Source organism: Electrophorus electricus, chromosome 14 (assembly GCF_013358815.1).
Source record: "Electrophorus electricus isolate fEleEle1 chromosome 14, fEleEle1.pri, whole genome shotgun sequence".
Lineage (NCBI taxonomy): Eukaryota > Metazoa > Chordata > Actinopteri > Gymnotiformes > Gymnotidae > Electrophorus > Electrophorus electricus.
The window spans coordinates 17,824,849-17,847,748 of NC_049548.1; the positions used below are offsets into that span (position 1 = coordinate 17,824,849).

The 22,900-nt window shown below is 46.0% G+C and overlaps 2 protein-coding genes across 4 annotated transcripts; one reads left to right on the forward strand and one right to left on the reverse strand.

Annotated features, from left to right (window-relative positions):
• Positions 1–696: 696 nt before the first annotated feature.
• Positions 697–5,758, forward strand: get4 (guided entry of tail-anchored proteins factor 4). Of its 2 annotated transcripts, none has more exons than XM_027018642.2 (9): positions 697–886; positions 1,581–1,659; positions 2,321–2,402; positions 2,597–2,761; positions 2,889–3,027; positions 3,311–3,451; positions 3,642–3,717; positions 4,277–4,349; positions 4,643–5,758. In XM_027018642.2, exons 1-9 carry the CDS (start codon positions 744–746, stop codon positions 4,729–4,731), a joined length of 987 nt encoding a protein of 328 aa, XP_026874443.1. In that variant the 5' UTR covers positions 697–743; the 3' UTR covers positions 4,732–5,758. The 2 variants fall into 2 exon arrangements, with proteins under 2 accessions (XP_026874443.1, XP_026874444.1); XM_027018643.2 differs by having other exon boundaries at positions 2,612–2,761.
• Positions 5,642–22,393, reverse strand: vps35l (VPS35 endosomal protein sorting factor like). Of its 2 annotated transcripts, none has more exons than XM_035533228.1 (30): positions 21,008–22,393; positions 20,636–20,735; positions 19,489–19,674; positions 18,734–18,850; positions 18,609–18,633; positions 18,231–18,307; positions 17,930–18,058; positions 17,735–17,819; positions 15,898–15,954; positions 15,499–15,595; positions 15,335–15,382; positions 15,076–15,169; positions 14,786–14,986; positions 14,623–14,669; positions 13,846–14,002; positions 13,437–13,553; positions 13,276–13,329; positions 13,079–13,159; positions 12,765–12,827; positions 12,477–12,562; positions 12,158–12,238; positions 11,956–12,019; positions 11,755–11,853; positions 11,383–11,460; positions 11,021–11,135; positions 10,706–10,845; positions 10,433–10,598; positions 7,317–7,435; positions 6,909–7,055; positions 5,642–6,723 (listed from the first exon to the last, which is right to left on the reverse strand). In XM_035533228.1, exons 1-30 carry the CDS (start codon positions 21,022–21,024, stop codon positions 6,625–6,627), a joined length of 2,946 nt encoding a protein of 981 aa, XP_035389121.1. In that variant the 5' UTR covers positions 21,025–22,393; the 3' UTR covers positions 5,642–6,624. The 2 variants fall into 2 exon arrangements, with proteins under 2 accessions (XP_035389121.1, XP_035389122.1); XM_035533229.1 differs by having other exon boundaries at positions 13,846–13,957; positions 21,008–22,323.
• Positions 22,394–22,900: the final 507 nt, after the last annotated feature.

Genomic DNA, 22,900 nt, shown 5'->3' on the forward strand with positions numbered 1-22,900 from the left:
TTCTTCTATTTGATAACCCTTTGTTTAATCCAGATGAATGCTATATAATAAATTTAATAATCACTAAATTTCATATACATGTCTACATTTTGATAGGAAGATACCCTCATATATATATATATATATATATATATATATATATATATATATATATATATATATATCCTTTGTACATACTTATTATTCAACTACCTCTCTATTTTGTCCAATCTAAATTCCCAGATAAACAGCCAAACACTGTTTACAACACTGTTAAATTAAACTTCAAATTGATTTAAAATCCAACTTTAACCTATTCTTTTTCGTGTCGTCACTGGTATTTATTTTAGATTATTTTCAACTTATTTAATTGTTTATAAATTGTGCAATGTCACGTTTCTGATATGTGATTATATTTTGATACAGTATAAATTGAAAAACAACTTAATTCACCATTTTGCGTGGGGTGTATTTACATGGTGCGTGACTATGCTGCCATCTGGTGGCATGGTGTAGAACATGACTAGAATATCAATCACATTCAAAGAAACCGATATTTAGAAAAACAGCTGAAAACGAAAAAGTATAACACTAATGTATGCAGGCTCGTACATTTAGGTGATTCGTAGATTTCTTGTTTGTTTTATTTATTTATTTTTGTTTATTTTCCCTGTCCGACATCTACGGCGAGTCGGCAGGCTCATTCCCGTACATAGCAACGCCATCGGCAGCGTTCGGGCGGAGCGAGTCGCCAGACGGGAACAATGATGTCGGAGCAGGAGGCTCTGAAGAGCTCCAGCGCCAGGAACCGCGGAGGAGTGCAGCGTGTGGAGGGCAAGCTGCGCGCCAGCGTGGAGAGGGGGGATTACTACGAGGCCCACCAGATGTACCGCACTTTATTCTTCAGGTCTGACTTATTCGTGTCGAAGTGCTGCCGCGGCCGACGGCTCCCTGGCCTGGATTTTCGAGATCTTTCTCCGTCAGCGACGCACCGTTCGTCTTACATGATTGGCTGTTTTTTTTCGTAGAGTCCCGCCTCTCTAACCAGATCCGTTTGGTGGTTGGTCCGTGTAAATGTCACTCACTCGGTATTGCACGGTTGTTGGCTAGCTAGTGAACTAGCGTCTCAATAATGGAGGCTAGTGAGCTAGCTAGCTAGCTAGCTAGCGCAAAATATAGACCTAGCCGTATTATTCGCCGTTTGAAAACCTTGTCAGTTGCTCGGTGTTATGAATGAACATTACACCCAACAATTTCGGTGCAAACTGTGTTCCAATAATACGGACGACAGGAGCAGTTGGTGAAGTCCAGGTGTGACCCGAGCTAGTTTGGCTACGCTTGGCTAGCTACCCACTTGCTTGTCTTCGGATTATGACCCAAAATATTAACGACATCTAGCTTGTCAAGCGTAATGTTTCCGCAAAAGAAGCAAAAATAAAAGTCAACACTGACTCGCACAGATTTGTTGTGCCACTGAGTGAACTATCTAGCTAGCAGACTTTACGGACTGGTCTTTCATATGCTCTGCAGCTACCCCCCTCATGGACACAGCAGTCCCAATAACTTCTTTAACCTAGATGTCTTCTGTCTGCTGGTGGCAGGTATATGTCGCAGTCAAAGCATGCAGAAGCCAGAGAACTGATGTACAACGGAGCACTGCTTTTCTTCAGTTATAACCAGGTATGATGTGGCCCATGCTTCTTTTCATTGGCTTAAAGGGTTCCTACTTTTCTGTTGTATGTTTGAACATTTCATTGTACACGTAGACAACTTTGCCTTCTCATTTGTTGTGTCTTATTGTGTGATTTACATTTAGCTGATGCTCTTATCTAAAAAAAAAGACCTGGTTCTTCCTGAATACAACTTGAGCAATTAGAGGCCCAATGAGTGAGCTGTCCAGCTGGTGGACTTGTCATACAGAACCTTCAGATATTCTGCAGTTGTTCCCCTCCAGTACACAGCAGTCTGAAGTCCACTGCCGGCCTTGTTCAGGGGCACAGCAGTGGAAACTTGGTGGTGGTGGAACTTCAACTGGCATCCTTCCAAGTACCAGTCAAGCACCTTAACTTATCACACCACCATGTGATGGCCTAAATAAAGCCCTGTCATGGGTCGAGTAAAGCGTGAGGAAAGGAAAAAAGGTTTGAAGTTGCACAAGGAAATTGACAGGTGCTGTCACTGTTGCACTAATTATGCTTAATATGTCATAGGGTGTATCACAACTTTATAACAAAGGTAACTGTATTGTCCAGAGCTCTAATTCATTGTTGCTCAGATAAGATCCTTTTGGGGGAACCCTGAACACAGTTTGGAAGTGTCCCTGTCTGTGTGTTATTAACAGCAAAACAGTGCAGCGGATCTCTCTATGCTGGTGCTCGAGGTGTTGGAGAAGTCTGAAGCCAAGGTTGAAGAGGACATATTAGGTAAGCTGTGAGTTGTTTTGACATCAAAGACTATATGTTAGAAGGGTGTGTGTGCTTGCATAGGATATCCAACAGGTCTTGTTTTTACAAAGTTTTTTTTGTTTATTACGTGTTAGGGAGAGAGCTTACTCTGTTAGTTGGTTGTGTGTTATAATGACACCATTCCAATTTTGTCATATCGGAATTACAAACAGAATCTGTTTCTCTAGAGAATTTGGTTAAGATGTTTAGCCTGATGGACCCGAACTCACCTGAGCGGGTGGTGTTTGTCTCCCGGGCGCTCAAGTGGTCCACGGGGGGCTCAGGGAAGCTGGGTCACCCCAGACTGCACCAGCTACTGGCAGTCATACTGTGGAAAGGTACTTCAGGCTCTTGCACTCAGGAACGGTCACAGCTACGTATCCAATCAGTCTGTGTCTTTTTTTTAAAAAGACACGTGTGTTTATGCATATGTATCTAAGCCGCATGTCCCCCCCCTCCCCCCAGAGCAGAACTACAGCGAGTCGCGCTACCACTTCCTCCACTCCTCAGATGGGGAGGGCTGTGCGCAGATGCTGGTGGAGTACTCGGCAGCCCGCGGCTTCCGCGCCGAGGTCGACATGTTCGTCGCTCAGGCCGTGTTACAGTGAGTGCGCTGGCGGATTTGTGCCGTTCACGCTAACGCTATAGGCACGCCGAGCCTCTCCACAATAAGCATTATTACAACTGCACTTTACATTGAGCTAAGCTACCAGAAGGGACAGGAAGACGTCTGTACAGGTGTCGTTCTGTTTAGCTTGGAAATCTTATACTGATTAAATGCAAAGCGGGGAAATCGTTAGAGGCCAAGAATGTTGGCATTGTTTCCCCTCACCTTTGTTCTTTTAGTTGCTTTTCCAAACCTCGACCCTCTGCCGACATGTCCGCAGGTTCCTCTGTCTGAAGAACAAGAGCAGCGCGTTAGTGGTCTTCACCACGTACACGCAGAAGCACCCATCCATAGAGAAAGGCCCTCCGTTCGTACAGCCTCTGCTCAACTTCCTCTGGTTCCTGCTCTTAGCAGTGGAAGGGTACGAGCTGTTCTGCTCTCTGATTGGTCGGTTCTCGAATTGCATCTGTTTCGAAGCATTTGCTAACAGTCTGAGCACCGAGCAGTAAGGCACGTGCGCGTGTGCTCTGGCTGAGTGTGAGTGCCACATGGTGGCCAGTTCTCACGTGCCTTCCCACCTCTCCGGCGGGGTTTTTCTTTTCTGTTTACAGAGGGAAGCTGGCAGTCTTTACAGTGTTATGTGAACAATATCAGCCGTCGCTGAAAAGGGATCCCATGTATAATGAGGTGAGTGTGTGTGTGTGTGTGCGTGCGTGCGTGCACGCAGAACTTTTCTTAAACTTTGATATCTAACTTTGTGGCCCAGAGAGCTTACTATCTTGCCTAATTTTTTTCCCCTAAAGTGTTTTGTGAGAAGAACATTGTGTACTCTCAGCAGTGGATATGCTCTGTCTGTTAGTGTGTAACGGAGCGACGTTTAGAAAAAACCTAGAGCAGTCAACTAAGCATGGTGACTCACTACAAAGACTAACTCTGCTAATTTGGACCTGCGCTTATTTGCTGCAGTCTGATCCAAGCATTTTTATGTTGCTCATTTTCCTTAGAAAAACACTGGCTCAGGGAGACGCTTGTGATGGTGTCTGACTATTGATTCATATTTCTAAGTACTAAATTGTGAACAAATTGCACCTCTTTAAACAGGTTGTTTTGCATACAAGTGTCTTTCAAAATGTGTGTCCAAGCAACACTTCAGCACATCTAACTGTAACCCTCAGGCCTACAGCTTAGTGAAGAGGTTTGTGGTTGTTGTTCTGTTTAACTGACATCTTGCTGTGTGTCTCTTCAGTACTTGGACAGGATAGGACAGCTGTTCTTCGGAGTGCCACCAAAACAGTCCTCCTCATACGGTGGCCTGCTAGGTACATTCTCAGAGCTTCTTCAACCCAAGCTTCACTCTTACTGATGCTAACGTAATCCACCTTTGCCTCTGAAATGCAATATGTGATAGGGCAGGTCAGTCAATGTAGCATCTGTTGACCTTCTCTAGCTCATCTGGTAGCAACACCAAGGTCAGGGGTTTGATTCCCTGGGCACACAAGTACTGTCATACTGAATTCTCAGTAAGAGCGGATGCCAAATGCTGTTAGTCTCTTGGGTCTGAAAGGTCTGAACAGCGAGCGTTGACTAATTCTGACGTCGTTGAACGTTGTAGGGAACCTTTTGAACAGTCTGATGGGTTCGGGTGAGGACGAGGAGGGAGAGGAGGCTCACGAGGACAGCAGTCCCATCGAGCTGGACTGAAACTGTCTGACACGCAGAACCAACTTCACAACCCCCTCCACGCTCAACAAGACACCATACCAGAGTCCTCGTCAACACCAAAACAAAAAGAGGGCGCAAAAAAACCCCCAACACAACCTTCATTCTCAGCCCACTCGGGACTGAAGCGAACGATGGAATGCGTTTCCTTTCAGGCAGATGGGGGCACCCTGGAGTGAGCCATCACTTCTCTCCACATTTTAGTTCGTTTTCCCGATTTGTTGTTGGTTTTGTTTCTCCCCTCACTACTTGTAGTTCTAAGTTGAGGTGGCTTCATCAGTCATCCTGGAGCACTTTGCTTCTGCTCCTGTCGAACCATTAATAAAAATGTAATGGGAGGACCCAGAAAAACCCCTCACATTTTAAGACATGTATTTCAGTCATAATCACAGCAACACTCTGACTGCACCCCTACTCAGTTTTGTGGTTGAGAGTTCCTTGTTTGCAAGGGCACCCAAGCCAGAATCGTTCCTAAACAGCCACAGACCGTCGAGGGTGTTAATTATATTGAAGGTGAATTACTTAAACCCCTTAAAAATGCTCATGTGCTTTGATGTGTCTCAGTATACTAGACAAAGTTTGGGAGCAGCGTGGCTGTGCATGTCTGTGTCTGTCTTACCAGAGCGGTATTTACTGTCTTTTAGGTTTGGAATTTACTTTGCCACTATTCCTGTTTTTACCACCCACACATGTCTGAGTAGGCGTGGGATATCAAAACTGCAGCTTGCTGTCCTTAGTATGCTGGTCATCTTAACAGTCATAAGCAGGTGCATATATATAAAGTTTTGTTTGTTTTTCGTCTGCTGATTTTTGGAAAAGCTCAATAAACAAGACACAAATAGGAACAGTTTTTAAAAAAAAAAGGTTTTCTCTGTCCACAGAGTGAGCATTCTGGTGTGTGGACTGATGTGCGATTTTGATTGATTATAACTGCTGTCTGGTTTAGGGAAAAAATATCAACTGCCACTTCAGCTGTATTAATAAAGACCAACCCTTCTCCCCCCTCTAACGATTACTGCAGGTCTATGGTTCTTTTTCTGGCATTTAACATTTAAGGTTTAAATAAACCTTAAACTTTCTCCTTTTTTTTTTTTTGCATTTGCTAAATAACACTGCTGTCAGATGATAAAATGAACTTCCTTGTAACTCTGCTATGGAGCTCAATCACACTTTTAGGACTTACTACGCCAGATACAGACCGTGCAAAACGAGGAATCATTTTATGTTATGTGCAGATTCAACAGACAAAGGCATCAAACAGCCAATCACATTAACAGAGAGACTATTGCCTGTAGCCCCTGCCTGTAGTTAGTATACGATTGGCTGATTGAATGGGTGTGACTACCCACAGCAGGGGGGCTTATAGGAATACATACTTAGAGAATGTTTTGCATAAAGTAATCTAGCACTGAGCTGTGTACACACAAGTGAAATGTCTCACAACAGATTTTTTTTGTTGTAGGTTGATGCCCGAGTTTAACTGCGTTCATTGTTGCTGACACAGGACTCTACCTTGTTAAGGTAAAGAGAGATCAGGGTGTTAATCATTTATATTATGCAAGAGTACACATACAAATATACAAAACGAAGTGCATGAACAGAAAACCGTTAGGCTTCATCTGCGTCTAATGCTGAGACTTAACATGATCACAAGAGTAGATGGGTGGTGTTGGCATCCATCCATGAATGATGACAGGAAGAGCAGAGCGTTCTAAAAGTCCTAAATTCACCTCCATCTTAGAACCACACCACTCCACACATACTGCCCTGTTTGGCTCTTCCAGCAAAGCTCTCCACCCCAAGCTTGTACGGGGCGAGGCTTGGCTCTAGCTCATACGGACACGTGAAGGTCAAAGGGAGGTCACAGGTAGTCTCTCAGGCTCGCGACTGCAGAGAAAGACGCAGTAGCATGTCGGAGAGATGAGACAGCTCGGAGTGCTGGGCCTGGCTCTTGATATGTTCTAGGGTGCGAACCTATATACACACACACACACACACACACACACACACACACACAGGTGAAACAAACAGACTATACAAGTACAGCAGATTTCTGTCATCAAACTCTCTCAACAAGGAACATGAGCATGTCCACCAAGGTGTGTGCGCTCGCGTGCCTCTCAGAGACATAGAAGCGCACGCACACAAGTGTGTCTAACCGAGATGCGAGTGTCGCATTGGCCATTCTTATGACTGAGGTTCCACAGGTTGACAGCCAGCTGGTTGAGTTTGTTGTTGCGCAGGTCTGCGTGAGCCAGCAGACAGCTGAAGAGTGAAAAGGCCAAACTGCCCTGTCTGTGCACTCCCTGCACACACACACACACACACACACGACTTACTTACCCATATGGGGTTTTTCCATTGAATTACTACTTAACGGGATTAAAATACTGCCACCAAACCCTAACTTTAACCTCAGAAAAAAAAGGCAAGTGCATTCATTTGGTTATCACATGAAAACTGCATTTAATGGAAGTAACAAGTCTTAAGTGTGGCAGGGCTATGGTTTCACTCCCCATAGCCAAAGCAGACTGCTGGATCACGTAGGGTGGGCGGTGCCTGCTCACCTCCTCTCGGCCCAGGGTCTTCAGATGGTCAAGCACCTGTCCAATCAGTGTCTCACACAGCCGGCTGATCTCAGCCACAAACTTGGGGTCTCCTCCGTAAAGCGTCTCATTGGAGTCCACTGGGTGTGGTGGGGGGGGGGGGGGGGGTTTACATCTTTTATGATTAATCTTCACACAGTGTGTGTGTGTGTACCGTTAGGGATGGTATAGAGGTAGCTCTACTTTATGTTGGGTGTACCCTTAGGGATGGTATAGAGGTAGCTCTACTTTAGGGTGGGTGTGTGTGTGTACCCTTAGGGATGGTATAGAGGTAGCTCTACTTTAGGGTGTGTGTGTGTGTGTGTGTGTGTGTGTGTGTGTGTGTGTGTGTGTGTGTGTGTGTGTGTGTGTACCGTTAGGGATGGTATAGAGGTAGCTCTACTTTATGTTGGGTGTACCCTTAGGGATGGTATAGAGGTAGCTCTACTTTAGGGTGGGTGTGTGTGTGTACCCTTAGGGATGGTATAGAGGTAGCTCTACTTTAGGGTGTGTGTGTGTGTGTGTGTGTGTGTGTGTGTGTGTACCGTTAGGGATGGTATAGAGGTAGCTCTACTTTATGTTGGGTGTACCCTTAGGGATGGTATAGAGGTAGCTCTACTTTAGGGTGGGTGTGTGTGTGTACCCTTAGGGATGGTATAGAGGTAGCTCTACTTTAGGGTGTGTGTGTGTGTGCGCGTGCGTGTGCGTGCGTGCGTGGGTGTGTGTGTACCGTTAGGGATGGCATAGAGGTAGCTCTACTTTAGGGTGTGTGTGTGTGTGTGTGTGTGTGTGTGTGTGTGTGTGTACCGTTAGGGATGGTATAGAGGTAGCTCTACTTTAGGGTGTGTGTGTGTGTGTGTGTGTACCGTTAGGGATGGCATAGAGGTAGCTCTACTTTAGGGTGTGTGTGTGTGTGTGTGTGTACCGTTAGGGATGGTATAGAGGTAGCTCTACTTTATGTTGGGTGTACCCTTAGGGATGGTATAGAGGTAGCTCTACTTTAGGGTGGGTGTGTGTGTGTGTGTGTGTGTGTGTGTGTGTACCCTTAGGGATGGTATAGAGGTAGCTCTACTTTAGGTTGGGTGTACCGTTAGGGATGGTATAGAGGTAGCTCTACTTTAGGGTGGGTGGGTGTGTGTGTGTGTACCCTTAGGGATGGTATAGAGGTAGCTCTACTTTAGGGTGTGTGTGTGTGTGTGTGTGTGTGTGCGTGCGTGTGTGTGTACCGTTAGGGATGGCATAGAGGTAGCTCTACTTTAGGGTGTGTGTGTGTACCGTTAGGGATGGTATAGCGGTAGCTCTACTTTAGGGGGTGTGTGTGTATGTGTGTGTGTGTGTGTGTGTACCGTTAGGGATGGTATAGAGGTAGCTCTACTTTAGGGTGGGTGGGTGTGTGGGTGTGTGTGTGTGTGTACCCTTAGGGATGGTATAGAGGTAGCTCTACTTTAGGTTGGGTGTACCGTTAGGGATGGTATAGAGGTAGCTCTACTTTAGGGTGGGTGGGTGTGTGGGTGTGTGTGTGTGTGTACCCTTAGGGATGGTATAGAGGTAGCTCTACTTTAGGTTGGGTGTACCGTTAGGGATGGTATAGAGGTAGCTCTACTTTAGGGTGGGTGGGTGTGTGTGTGTGTACCCTTAGGGATGGTATAGAGGTAGCTCTACTTTAGGGTGTGTGTGTGTGTGTGTGTGTGCGTGCGTGCGTGCGTGTGTGTGTACCGTTAGGGATGGCATAGAGGTAGCTCTACTTTAGGGTGTGTGTGTGTACCCTTAGGGATGGTATAGAGGTAGCTCTACTTTAGGGTGTGTGTGTGTGTGTGTGTGTGTGTGTGTGTACCGTTAGGGATGGTATAGAGGTAGCTCTACTTTAGGGTGTGTGTGTGTGTGTGTGTGTGTGTGTGTGTGTGTGTGTGTGTACCGTTAGGGATGGTATAGAGGTAGCTCTACTTTAGGGGGGGGGGGGGTGTGTGTGTGTACCGTTAGGGATGGCATAGAGGTAGCTCTACTTTAGGGGGGGTGTGTGTGTGTGCGCGCGTGCGTGCGTGGGTGTGTGTGTACCGTTAGGGATGGCATAGAGGTAGCTCTACTTTAGGGTGTGTGTGTGTGTGTGTGTGTGTGTACTGTTAGGGATGGTATAGAGGTAGCTCTACTTTAGGGTGTGTGTGTGTGTGTGTGTGTGTGTGTGTGTGTGTGTGTGTGTATACCGTTAGGGATGGTATAGAGGTAGCTCTACTTTAGGGTGTGTGTGTGTGTGTGTGTGTGTGTATACCGTTAGGGATGGTATAGAGGTAGCTCTACTTTAGGGTGTGTGTGTGTGTGTGTGTGTGTGTGTGTGTGTATACCGTTAGGGATGGTATAGAGGTAGCTCTACTTTAGGGGGTGTGTGTGTGTGTGCGCGCGTGCGTGCGTGGGTGTGTGTGTACCGTTAGGGATGGCATAGAGGTAGCTCTACTTTAGGGTGTGTTTGTGTACCGTTAGGGATGGTATAGAGGTAGCTCTACTTTAGGGTGTGTGTGTGTGTGTGTGTGTGTGTATACCGTTAGGGATGGTATAGAGGTAGCTCTACTTTAGGGGGTGTGTGTGTGTGTGTGTGTGTGTTTGTATACCGTTAAGGATGGTATAGAGGTAGCTCTGCTTTAGGGTGTGTGTGTGTGTGTGTGTGTGTGTGTACCGTTAAGGATGGTATAGAGGTAGCTCTACTTTAGGGGGTGTGTGTGTGTGTGTGTGTGTGTACCGTTAAGGATGGTATAGAGGTAGCTCTACTTTAGGGTGTGTGTGTGTGTGTACCGTTAAGGATGGTATAGAGGTAGCTCTACTTTAGGGGGTGTGTGTGTGTGTGTGTGTGTGTGTGTGTGTGTGTACCGTTAAGGATGGTATAGAGGTAGCTCTACTTTAGGGTGTGTGTGTGTGTGTGTGTGTACCGTTAAGGATGGTATAGAGGTAGCTCTACTTTAGGGGGTGTGTGTGTGTGTGTGTGTGTGTGTGTGTACCGTTAAGGATGGTATAGAGGTAGCTCTACTTTAGGGTGTGTGTGTGTGTGTGTGTGTGTGTGTGTGTGTGTGTGTGTGTGTGTGTGTGTGTGTGTGTGTGTGTGTGTGTACCGTTAAGGATGGTATAGAGGTAGCTCTCCTGGCTCATGGCTGCCAGCAGGGGCAGGGCGCTGATGTACACACGCACTTTAGCATCACTGCTGTCCTCCCAGGTGTAGTCCTGCACCATGTTCAACAGCCCTCTCACCAGGTACAACACACCCTGCTCAGGGTGGTCCTGACACACACACACACAAACAATATTCTGAGTCTGAAAGTCTGAGTCTGTGCAGAGAGGCAGGCTGAGTGTGTGTAGAGTCTGTGCGGGTTTCAGCAGGTCTGTACCGGCACTACCAGCAGTGTGGAAAGGAAGCTGCTGATGAACTCGAGGAGGAAGGACTCTGAGGAGCGCTGTTTGCCCTCCACAACGATGGTGCGGGGTACCTCAGGCAGAACACTCACCGCCGCCTTCATAAAGGCGTCGGCTGAGAGAGAGAGAGAGAGAGAGAGAGAGAGAGAGAGAGAGAGAGAGAGAGAGAGAGAGAGAGGTGTACATGGTAATTATGTAATTAAGGTCATTCATAATTAGAATGAATTTAATTGTATAATTATTATAATTAAGCATAATTAATTGTGTCTCGTCAGCCATAGTCCACTCACCCTGGGACAGACACTGGTTGGCCAGTGCTACCTTCCCTGAGAGCAGGTAGAGGTGGAGGCGGCTAAAGATGTTGCTGATGGAGGGGATGGTGATGAAGCAGTAGGCCGCACATGCCTGCATCCAATCAGTGCAACCGCGAGCCAGCAAGAACCCAGAACCAGCACAACCATGAGTCAGCAAGAACCCAGAACCAGCACAGTTATGAGTCAGCAAGAACCAAAAACCAATGCAACCATGAGTCTGCAACAATTCCAAACCATCTGAGTGTCAACAAGAATCCTGAACCCTAGGATCGCTCCTGGGGAACAGTTAAACACCCGCGCAGATGTAGCAGGGCACACTGCGAGGCTGCGACACTCACTCTGACAAACGCGGCCGTTTTGCGTGAGTGGCTTCCTCCCATCACTCTCCTGGTCTCTATGGCCAGCTGATTAACCGTCTGCAAAAAACGTGAAATAAATCAGCTGAAGCAGGAAACTAAAATCCTTTGAAAGTTTCAACAAATGTAGTTATCTATAGCCTCCCACCTCCACTACCTGCAAAAATAACCTTTCATGATCCAAAAAAAAAAAGCATCCTGCGATCCACTGGAGGCAGTAGGAAAGCAGGCCAGAGTGATGAGCGCAAGTCTTCATCTTCAGATATGAACGCCTTGGTAATGCCCTTCAGTGGGAGAGAGCCTCTGCTCCTCAGGCCACACACACGCACATGAATGCAGAAGAGACACACTCACATGAATAAGCTGAATTATAACTGGCTCCAGGTTGCAGAATGTGGCTCTGGCCTCCACACAGAAGCTCAACTGCTGCTCAAAGTCCCGGCCAAACGATACCTGAGCACAGACCGAAGCAATCAAAAACAGTCACTTGGCTCTTGTCCAGCGAAAGCTTAGATTCAGCAGCATGAGAGCTCAGACATTGATGCATTAGCTTACCATGCGGATGAAGCCGTTGATCAGCAGAGAGACCGACCTTTTCTCATCCTCCACAGTCAGAGCGCTGAAGGACAAAAAAGATGAGGTTCGATCGATCATGATCATTGCATGGCCCCTGAGGAGCCTTCACAGAAAACATTTCACACACCATCAAGCAGAATGGAAGCCATTTGAACTAACGCACGCGCACACACACACTTACTTGACGGAGTCGTGCATGGTCTTGCAGACGTGTAGGAGGGCATTGAGGATGACAGGATCACGAGTTGACTCCTGCTGGTGCCTAAACCAACCAGCACCCTTTCCATTAGGAGATCGTCTATGGTCCTCTAAACCAACCCTTTCTATTAGGAGAACATCTATGGTCCTCTAAACCAACCAGCACCTTTCCTATTAGAAGAACATTTATGGTTGTACACGGTACAACCTTCACGCTATTCAGTACGACCTATTAAATAGATCCAAACAACATGAAAACAGCTTTCAGTGTTTTTGGTATGCCGGTAACTTAGTATACTTACTTGATGAAGACTTCCATGATAGATTTGCAAACCTCCACCCTAACACTGTCTTTCTGGAACATGTCCAGGAAGGGCAGGAACTTCTCCTGCAGTGTTACAGCACGCCAGCACATAAATTAGATGAAGGAAGCTCGTGCCACCTTCCACACTGACTAGAAAAAAAAAAAACACCCCTAGTTTCTGAGCCCAGAGGAGCCAGTGCTCACTCTGCGTTACGTTATGACATGAGATGGTGTGTTGGTGTTCTGAACAGCACTTAAAAAAGCAGCATCTCCTTTTGACTCTTACCATGGAGAAGAGCACAGAGAAGTTGTGGAAATAGGTGAGGATCTTCATCATCACAGAGTGTAGCTGAAAGCAACAGAGCACAATCATGATCATGATCATGATGATGATGATGATCATCAAGCAGCATTCTTGGAGACCCTAGGTAGTGTCCACTCTGACACTCGAGTCATCTGATGAAGTGTGTTAAACCTTGAGCTTCGACAGAGCTGCTATGGCTACACATGCGTGGATCTTAGACACCTATTTCTTTAGCAAGATCAAAAGAAGTTGCAGATCAATAGATGTTGCATATCAGTAAAGGTTACGGAGTGAACCTCTGTGTAAGCATCCTCAAACGCACGGTCAGGGGTCATGTGCTTGATAATGTCAGCCAGCACTGTGTTGACCTCTCGTTTCTGTGAGAAGATTTAGAAAAATGGTAATAAAAATGAGAAAAATCTTTTTGTGGGGGATGGAAAGACACACACACACACACACACACACACACACACACACACACACAGCGACTCACCGTAAAATGCCGACAGGTGAACTCAACCCAAATTTCCGCACAGGTGATGTAATCCTGAAAACACATCATCCACACATTTTAAGTCATGTGTCAGATGTAGGTCAGACATCAGCCGAACGAGGCGAGCGTGGGGGGGGGGGGGGGGGGGGTGGCGCATATACCTGGGCATTGCGCACTTTAGTGATCACCTTCCAGGCCTCGTTGAGGATGGGCAGTCTCTCACTCTCAGGGGGGTCAGCGCACGCAAGGCTACGGCCCAGAGAACCGAACAACAGGTGCTATGCGGGGGCAGGGGACACACAATCGACACAGCTGCAGTGTGGGTACAGCGTGAGCAGGTGTGTGTGAGTGTTTATGTATTTAGCTCTTTGTGGGCATCATTTAGGTTGGCAACATACAGCACACAAGTTAATGGAAAGAGCTTATGGGATAGGACATTGTGTGTGTGTGTGTGTGTGTGTGTGTGTGTGTGTACCAGCTAAACCTAACCCTAGTAGGGAAATACCACACAGGGCTAGGAGATTCCGTGTGTGGACCAGGTGAGTGTGTAGGGAGGCCTTTTTTCTGCACCTTGGGAAATCCAGTCTCATCACAGTCCTTGATCATGCTGATGAAGTCGGTGGCTCTTGCAGCTACAAACTCAGCTCGGAAGGCCCACATCACGGAATTCAGCAGGAGAGCACTATGAGTAAAAAAACACACACACACACACACACACACACACACACACACACACACACACACACACTACAGTCACAGTGCATCCAAAATAAAAACAAAAACAAATGAGCATTAGGACACAGGAAGTAAGATGACCATCAGTTCTGGAAGGCACTGCAGTCTGAGGTTTTGCACCCTTATAATAACTTCTTTATAAGCACCTTTCGGGATACTCAAAGACACTACATACAAGAGCCAATGAAAACATAAGAGTATAGCGGAATAGCAGGGTAAAACGAATAATAAAATGACAACACAGAGGGGAAATAAAAAGAGAAAATTACAGATTAAAACATGGTAAGAGTTACAGTAAGGGAATGGCAAGACAAAACAATTATGATCAAATAAAGCTGTGAGGCAATAAGAAGAAAAGATTTACAGAGCAGGAAAAGCAGTCTGAAATAGAAACGTTTTTAAAAGCTTTTTGAAGATGGATAGTGAAATGGAGACGCAATTATCAGATGGCCTTGTTCCAACAAGCTAAAAACTGACTCTAAATGTGACCCCATTCAAACAGGTTCACCGTGTGATAACACTTGTAATAGGATACCCATGAAAAACAAAAAAGGGATCCCATGAGTGGTTAGCCAGTGTGAAAGCTCCCCGCCCAGGGGTGAAAGGTCTTACTTGTTACCCAGCTTCTTGCACCTCTCCATCATTTCCGTTAGCAGCACCTGGTGAAGAGCAGCAGAAAGAGGCAGATCCCAGATCAGTATGACGTATCGCACTTCAAACCACGTAATGGTTTTGGAATTGGGCACAGAGGGTGTGCGTGCGTTCACCCGCTTACATCTGACGCCCTGTAGGCCACACACTGCAGGATCCAGTGGATGGCAGGGGAGTAGAGGGTGAGGTAGACAGGCACCTCCACCCTCTGGAGCACCAGCTGGTTCTGGACAGCGTCGCCGTGGATCTGGCGGAAGGACGCCAGCAGGTCGAAGAAGTTCTTGTTCAGGCTGTCCTTCAGGTGGGGCGTCACCTCCATGCCCACCTGGGGGGAGGCGGGAGAGGAGAAGGGTTGCTGAGCAGGAGAGGAGGAGGAGGAGGAGGAGGAAGAGACACAGGAGCAAGGAGACGTACCCTGCACAGATAGGCCCGAGCGTACACAGCCACCAAGGGGTCGCCAATGCCCCGAACCATAGCTGTGAGACGAGGAACCGTCTCCTGAATCCCACTGAGGGAGAGAGGGAGGAGAGGAGGATGCAATGGAAGGGGGGAGAGAGAGAGAGCGCGCGAGTGAGAGAGAGAGAGAGCGCGAGAGAGAGCGCACATGACCCTGTAATGAACAAACCAAGCCCTCATCCTCAAGCCTACTGAAGGAGTCAGTCGAGTCACTCACGAGTTGTTCAGGAAGCGATTGCACTTCAGTATGGCGGCCTCCACATATCTACAGCAAGAGTCAAGGATTCAAAGCACACGCGGGATGCGCGCAAGCACAAGCCCTGACCCGTTTTCCAGCCCCTGGCGGCACGGCAGCTGTGCCCGGGGAGGGTGCAGGGATACAGCCGAGGAATCAGCTCCCTGATGGAGGCGATTTTGAAGAACCAGTTGAGGCAGGTCTCCTTGGCCGTGTCGTTCACATCCTCCGCGGAGAAGGTGTCTAAGGGGACAGAAGCGAGCACGTAAAAACAAACAAGCCGAACCGAGCACGCCGATTCCCATTAAACTGGGCGTGACAGAGTTAGCGAGTGAACACGTGCCGTTCGTAAACCAAGTAGGCGAGCCGGCTTTTGACGACAGGCAAAAACAAACCTGTCATCTTCGTTTGAAGCCCTAACCGATTACACACATTAAAACGCCCCTCGTTCCCTGGTTTCCGCAGTGAGACTGCGGAGCGAGACTGTACAATCCTGTAGCAGCAGAGTAGTAATTCAGACAGATGAATCCTTCTGTTCGTCTTACCTGGAAGGGAATGAGGGTCTGAACACATGGACCAGATGCGGTCATACACCAGTTGACCTGCAGGGGGGGGGACATCGCTGTCATCAACAAACAGAGCAGGGAAAGCATTTGAGTGTCTCTGAACCCTAAAGCCCAGGGCTGTGTTCAAAATAGCCTAAGACATATTGTATCCTGCAAACTGCAATCAGTATATACTGTATACTAGTCCCCATAATAGTATGCAGTATAATATCCAGTAAGTAACAAACGCAAACCATGCTATAAGATCACATAACGCATTATTGAATGCTATGAACGTTATTATTGTGACCATTGTCGGCCAGTCTTGGTTCCTCTCAAGGTTTCTTCTTTATTTCTTAGAAATAAATTTTGACTTTGACGACTCTGTCAACTTGGGAAAGATTTTCCAGCACTGCAGCGGTGCGTGTGGTACACCATGAAGACAGCTCTGGTCGTGTACTGGAATATTTGGCTGGAGTAACGTCATCTGGGTATCTTTCGCATACTGGAATTGACTTTTTTTGATCTCATGCTGCATAAGCCATGCAGGTTCACAGCCGGATCAGTACGCGGGTAGTATGTAGTGTGCCATTTTGAACACTGCAAATTAGGGTGGCTCAGTGCACAATTGGCTCGTTATGGTACAGCTGGACTTTTGCAATGCTAATATTGCAGAAGGCTGCAATATGAGAACCGGCCCACTAACAAATTATGAGATTAATTATGTGGTGTGAGGACCTTCTCGTGGTCTAGGCTGCTGTTCTGTGGGTGTTCTGATTACATCTATGGCATTGAGCAGATGTTCTAAACAGACTGACTTACAAAAGGGCCTCCCATGTCCACAGAAAACACAGCCTTAACTAGTATATATATATGTTTGAGGCTAAAAACAACACTTTCAAATACTGCCCAAAACAAGAGTCTGTGTTGGTATCTAGATACACAATACAGAGGAGATAAAACACATCTCAAGTGTAATTACTGACACTTAACAAGTGCACGACTACCGATCGTTTTAAATATTTTTCGGAAGCCTAGTCATCGCAGTTACACGATCTAACAAGCTGGGATACTTTTGGTCACAACACTTCCAGCTGCTTTCTACTCACAACAGCAAACGTTTGCGGTTTGGGAGGTAGGCAGCAGTTATAAGCCACACGAATAACAGAGGTCCAGTACACCGGCCCAAATTCCCGCTTTACAGCTGTCTACATTTCGCACGGCACCTGAACCATTTCCGCCGTAAATTCCGTAGCAAGTAACATCGCCAGCAGCCGATGAGGTCCAGCGGGAAGGCTTCGCAGACCAGAGCTCTACTGAGACAGCGCTCACTCCGAGAGGTTCAGGGCTTTTTAAAAATTCACCAGAAACATCAGCCCAGTCCACCAAGCATCCTGACATCTATAGTTCATGGTGCATGAAGGATTTTGCCTCTTGAAAAGCAGAAAAACGTTTTTAAAATCTGCATCTTGCTAACCGTGTCCCTAAAGGAATAACTAACTATGCACAGTAAAATACAGCTACGTTCTGTGGACTTGCAAGCTTTCCAAGGCAACTTGAAATAATAAATACCCTGAACTATATCTAAACAATCACTTGAATATACATAATATGATCCAAGTTGACAGTAGACTGAAATACCCTACAACTCAGAAGTCTGCACTGGGAATACTAGCAACATACTGACACACCCTTAAAGCAGCTCCGACCTCAGTTACAGCTCAGCTACATCTCGGCCAAGCACCTGCCGCATTCCTTTTGCAAAACACTCGCCGAAACCAAATGGAAGAAGCGGATTGCAAACGTGCAGGACACAGGCCATTATCTGAACCCTTACCAAAGGTGTCCAGGATGTCGGTGATGAGAACAAACTTGCTGGGATAGAACTGGATCACAGATGTGTCTGAAAGCAGCTTGGAGCACTGTGAAAACAGGCAAAACGTTCAAGTGACATGGGTGTGTGGTCTCAAACATGCTGCTGGATATACTTTCTTCTGTGCTGATGAGTGTATGCAAACCCACATTAGCTGACCTGGATAACAATTTTGAGGGCTTTAACTTTCTGATCTGAAGACCACGCCTCCTTCAGAGACTGATTAAGATCCTCAATCCGGTTTACATAGTCCTGCTGAGACAGGTTCATCATCTCCCTCTGAGAGCCCTGACACACAGAAATAAACACACACACACACACACACACACACACACACACACACCAAAAAAAGCAGGCAGAGACATTTATACCCATTTTCAAAGACAGTTTTGGATACTCTTCTCCAACACTTCACACCTAAGGAGTGAGGCAGAGAATGTGAAGCACAGAGGGGACTCACCTCCTCCAGGTCATCCAGCTCCTCCAGACGAGTGCGCACCTTCTCTGAGACTGCAGAGGAGGGGCTGGAGGCCTTGCCTTACGCCCCACACAAACACACACACACACACACACACACACACACATTTCAAGGACAGAAATTTGTAAATAATTATTTGCAAATTTCTGTCCTTGAAATGACAAAGTAGTTGGACAAAATTGCGCCACATCTGTTACCCTGCTGCCTCTGAACGATTTCAGTAATGAAACTTGCACCATGGAGTCAGAGCAGTTATGACACAATAAGGTGACTGAAGAATTGTTAGTGTGGTCCAGATGCACTGTAAGGGATCACCATTTGCAGACGGAAAACACAACCTATGCCGAAAGCAGGACTTACTTTTGTCAGATCCCATGAAGAGGTTCTGCAGGAAGGGAAAAAAAAAAAAAAAGACAGTAGATTCAGGAGCGGGAGGTTTCTGAGCACAAGGACACTTCATCAATGACGTTTGGTGAGCCACTTACTATGGAGAGCTTCTCTGTGGTGGTGAACCTGGCAAGGATCTCCCCACGTTTGGCTGCCCAGGGTTCGAAATCCAAGCCCACCTCCTCCTCTCGCTCCCTCCTTCTCCTCCCCAGCTCCTGGGAAAAGCAGAACCAAGGGAGTGCATGGATCACCCATAGTCTGGATGAGCGCTAGAACTCACCGAAAGTCCGCCAAAAAGTCTGCTGACACAGACGTTGCCAAGTCTAAAGTGGGTCCCTCATGTCTATTCATTTTTAAAGTAAGCACTTTGTGAATTTCTTAAAGCTCAAAAATTAAGAATCACCATGATTATTGAGATCTGGTACTGTTACAGGACTCACTTAGTCAGGGAATTCACTTGTTCATCTTACTTAGTGTTGAACTGGTGAACTGACCACATCTAGATGCAGAAGAATACTACTGTAAAATGAATATGCAACAAAACTCATGTGATCTGTTTCCATAAATCAAACCCTAAGTAATCCCTGATTCTGATTATAATCAATACTTTAATGCTACTTGACACTGGGCAAATCCTTAAATCACCTGACTGTTCGTGGTTTCACAATCATAAGTTCACAATTTTCCCGTCAAAGCCTAGTAGTGCATGTCTGTGTGTCTGGGTTGATGTTTCTCTTGCACCCTGCCATGCTCTAAGCATACCATGAATAAGTGCAGGACAGCACTGACCAAATGCTGAGAGCAGCCTTAAACTGTGTTTCTACAGGCGACCGCATCCGTGCTGGGGACTCACCATGGCAGAAGCACTGTGGGGCAGGGTGGGGGCCTCGGCGGCCTCGGCGGCCGCGGCGAAGAGGGACAGAGGGTCCGTCCCCTCCAGCAAGGAGCTCAGGGGGTCGGGGGCCACCGAGCTGGAGGAGGAGGAAGAGGAGGATGTGCTGCCTTTACGCCCTCCGCGCCGGCTCCTGGAATCCAGCACCTATAAGCAGGTGGGAGGGAAGGTAAGAGATCGAATCACTTCTTATCCAGAGCAAGTCCAAAAGAGAAGGAAATTAAACGGTTTCAAATGATTTTAGTTTGGGCATCTCGTTTGTCAACTCCACTACTATTTTATAGAACAAAACAATCCCTTTCAATCATTTGCATCGTTTTTAGTTCATGCCTAGCAGACCAAACGGCTTAGATTCAGGCTCCTTAACACAATACAGCCATCACCCAACTGAATTAATCAAGAGGGTCCTCCTCACCGTTAAGCAACTCATCACGTCACCCAACCTAAATAATCATGAACCTTTTTCACTCCACAGCTCGCCTGCACTACAAAGCAGGTGATCCCCTGGCGGACTGACACGGCAGACTCGCAACCTGCCTCCCCCTCTGCTCCGGCCTGTGTGACTGGCACTGTCCATTGTGTTTAATGTCATGTCTATTTATTTTTATGCCTTTTCTCCTCTCGACTCACACTGTGGTGCTCTGTATTTACACTTATGCACTGTGCTGCTGACGTTTGGCACCATGGACCAGGAAACAAAATCCTCATCATCTAATTCCAAGATGCAAACTACATGGAGGACAGACAAGACAAGCCTGGCTTGACTCATCCATTTCCATCTGTCCGTGCTACAAAAACCAACAGAAGAACATAAATAAATTAAATAAATAAATAAAAAATCACATTTAAAGAAACAACCACAACCACTATAAAAAAAAGAGGAGCTGAGCTTAAAAGTTGACTTTTAGTACAAAGGCATTTTCTCAAACGCCATGTAACGTGCTGGGTTGGGTTTGAAATACATTTTTTGCTCCGTCAAAGACCAGTTTGAGTACGCGTCTGCAGACAGCTGAGATTCTGAAAGACTTGAACGATTTGTTCCCCTCCTGCAGGGCAGACTTCAGCAACTTTGCGAAGGCGTGTGTGCGAAGCGACAACCCGGACGGACCGTGATCGGTTTGAGGGGATGGTAGTCGCCGAAGTCCACGGACGCGACTGCCGCACGGCAGCTCCGCAGCTCGGCCTCGTAGTGGCGCACACGGGAATGCCTGCAAGGCAGGACGAGGACATGAGAAAAGAGGACCACCGACTTATAGTGTGACTTTTACCATTTCTGCACTTTGCGTTTTACCATTTGATAAGTATCCCAGCTAGCTTTTCTTTAACCGCCAAAGCAGAGGCTACAATAGTCGTGAGAAGTGTCACTAATCGCTCGCGTTAAATTTGTGTGTCAGCTGATAGTACCACAAAAAAAGACAAAGTTATTGCAAAGAATGTGATTTAAAGGAACTCATCACGACAAGGAAAAAACATTTCTCACCATGGAACAGAAACCATCTTCAAATCAGTGTCATATGAGCAACACGGAAATCCCAAATAGGGTGGGGGAGGGGGAAGCAAGATTACCTACCACAATAAAAGTCTTTTCAAATCGTCCAAATTAGCAATGTTCGTAAAGGGCCAGCTTCTAATGTATGTAAAATAGTTGACGTTGTCAAAGAAATTGACGCATAAAGATTTCACATGAGCTGACCTATGCGCATGCGCATTGTTCATACAATTAATCTGGCAGCCTAACTACATACTTAAATACAACCAAAGTTGTATTTAACTTTGTAGATAGGCTGGAGAAGACTGGCTGCATGACCAGGGATCCTTGTACTGCACACGTGCAGGACATCAGGCCTGAATTGGAAAGTGAATAAAGTTTATGGAATTCATCAAATATACATGATAGACAGTGAAACTATACATGAGGCTGCAAAAGTATTCAACATCCTTAAAAGTCATCAGATTCATCTGGATTACAATTGACCCAGTCAGCATGTGTGAGTAGGCCCCATGTGGGATTTATCTGGGTTTACTGGGCAGGGCAACAGTTGATCTCCAGTTGGCATGGTTACATGGGCTGTGTTTGGGCACTGCTTGTTCTACCTATAAAACTATCTTTAAACTATCTGGGTTTACATGGGCCTGCTGAGGTGGGTTTATTGTGCAGATATCTGATGTGTGTTTAGTGTGTAGATATCTGATGTGTGTTTAGTGTGTAGATATCTGATATGTGTTTAGTGTGTAGATATCTGATAGGTGTTGGTTGTGTAGATATCTAATGGGTGTTTATTGTATAAATATCTGATAGGTGTTGGTTGTGTAGATATCTAATGGGTGTTTATTGTGTAGATATCTAATATGTGTTGGTTGTGTAGATATCTAATGGGTGTTGGGTGTGTAGCTATCTAATGGGTGTTGGGTGTGTAGCTATCTAATGGGTGTTGGGTGTGTAGCTATCTAATGGGTGTTGGGTGTGTAGCTATCTAATGGGTGTTGGGTGTGTAGCTATCTAATGGGTGTTTGTTGTGTAGATATCTAATGAGGTTTTTTGTTTTTGTTTTTTTACAACAGTTTTTGTTGTATCTGAAATGTCATCAAAATTTGGTAGGTTTTGGCCTAAATAATCATGTCTTGATATCACGTTACTTTAATTACATTTATCATTTCAAAGCAATGCACTTTGACAGTATATTTGTGAATGTAAAGTTATGAACATCTTTGCCTTGCAGCTGAAAAGCTAGTTTGCTCAATATTTGTCCTTTCTGGCTGATGTTTCTTACAGTGGCTAACACATATAATAGATAACATGTTAATTACAGCAATTTAGATTTGAAATAAGTATTAATTTCAAATAGCGTTATTTCAAAAACAGATGAATGTAGGACCACATGTAGTCTAGAAAATGGTGAGTTTGGGAAGATACAGCCTAACTTGTCATGAACATATAACTAGCCTAGCCTACCTCATACTCCACAGGGATAGTTCGGATGGATTTATATAACTTCAAGCATATTTAAACGTAGCCTAGCCAATGAACTGTTTTGATTATGGCTTACTGCGTGTTTGTGTGTCCTGACCAGCATGGAGAATACACTGGGCAACAAGGTGTGTATTAGCATTCTAGCAGTGGTGAGACTACGATAGCATAGCTTTTAAAATTGAAAATACAGTATCATGTAGTGGTTCTGACCAAACAATGTAGGAACCAGATTTGGGTAGTAACACGTGACATATACTCGGTTACATTTACTTTGTAAACTAATTGTAATTTTAAGAATTGTTTTGAAAGAGGGTACTTTTGCAAGTTCAAAAAAACCACTGCTGCTGTCATCACAATTCTCTTGTTATAGAACCAGCCGGATGGGAAAAGCAGCGCTGGCAC

Coding starts and splice junctions, on each gene's coding strand:
- vps35l (XM_035533228.1), bottom strand. Junction 18,851..19,488: donor CCCACAGTGCTTCTGCCATG/GTGAGTCCCCAG, acceptor TGCTTTTCCCAG/GAGCTGGGGAGGAGAAGGAG. Junction 12,828..13,078: donor TTGAGGATGCTTACACAGAG/GTTCACTCCGTA, acceptor TGTTGCTTTCAG/CTACACTCTGTGATGATGAA.
- get4 (XM_027018642.2), top strand. CDS start 744: ATGATGTCGGAGCAGGAGGCTCTGAAGAGCTCCAGCGCCAGGAACCGC. Junction 1,660..2,320: donor TTTTCTTCAGTTATAACCAG/GTATGATGTGGC, acceptor TGTTATTAACAG/CAAAACAGTGCAGCGGATCT. Junction 3,028..3,310: donor GTCGCTCAGGCCGTGTTACA/GTGAGTGCGCTG, acceptor ACATGTCCGCAG/GTTCCTCTGTCTGAAGAACA.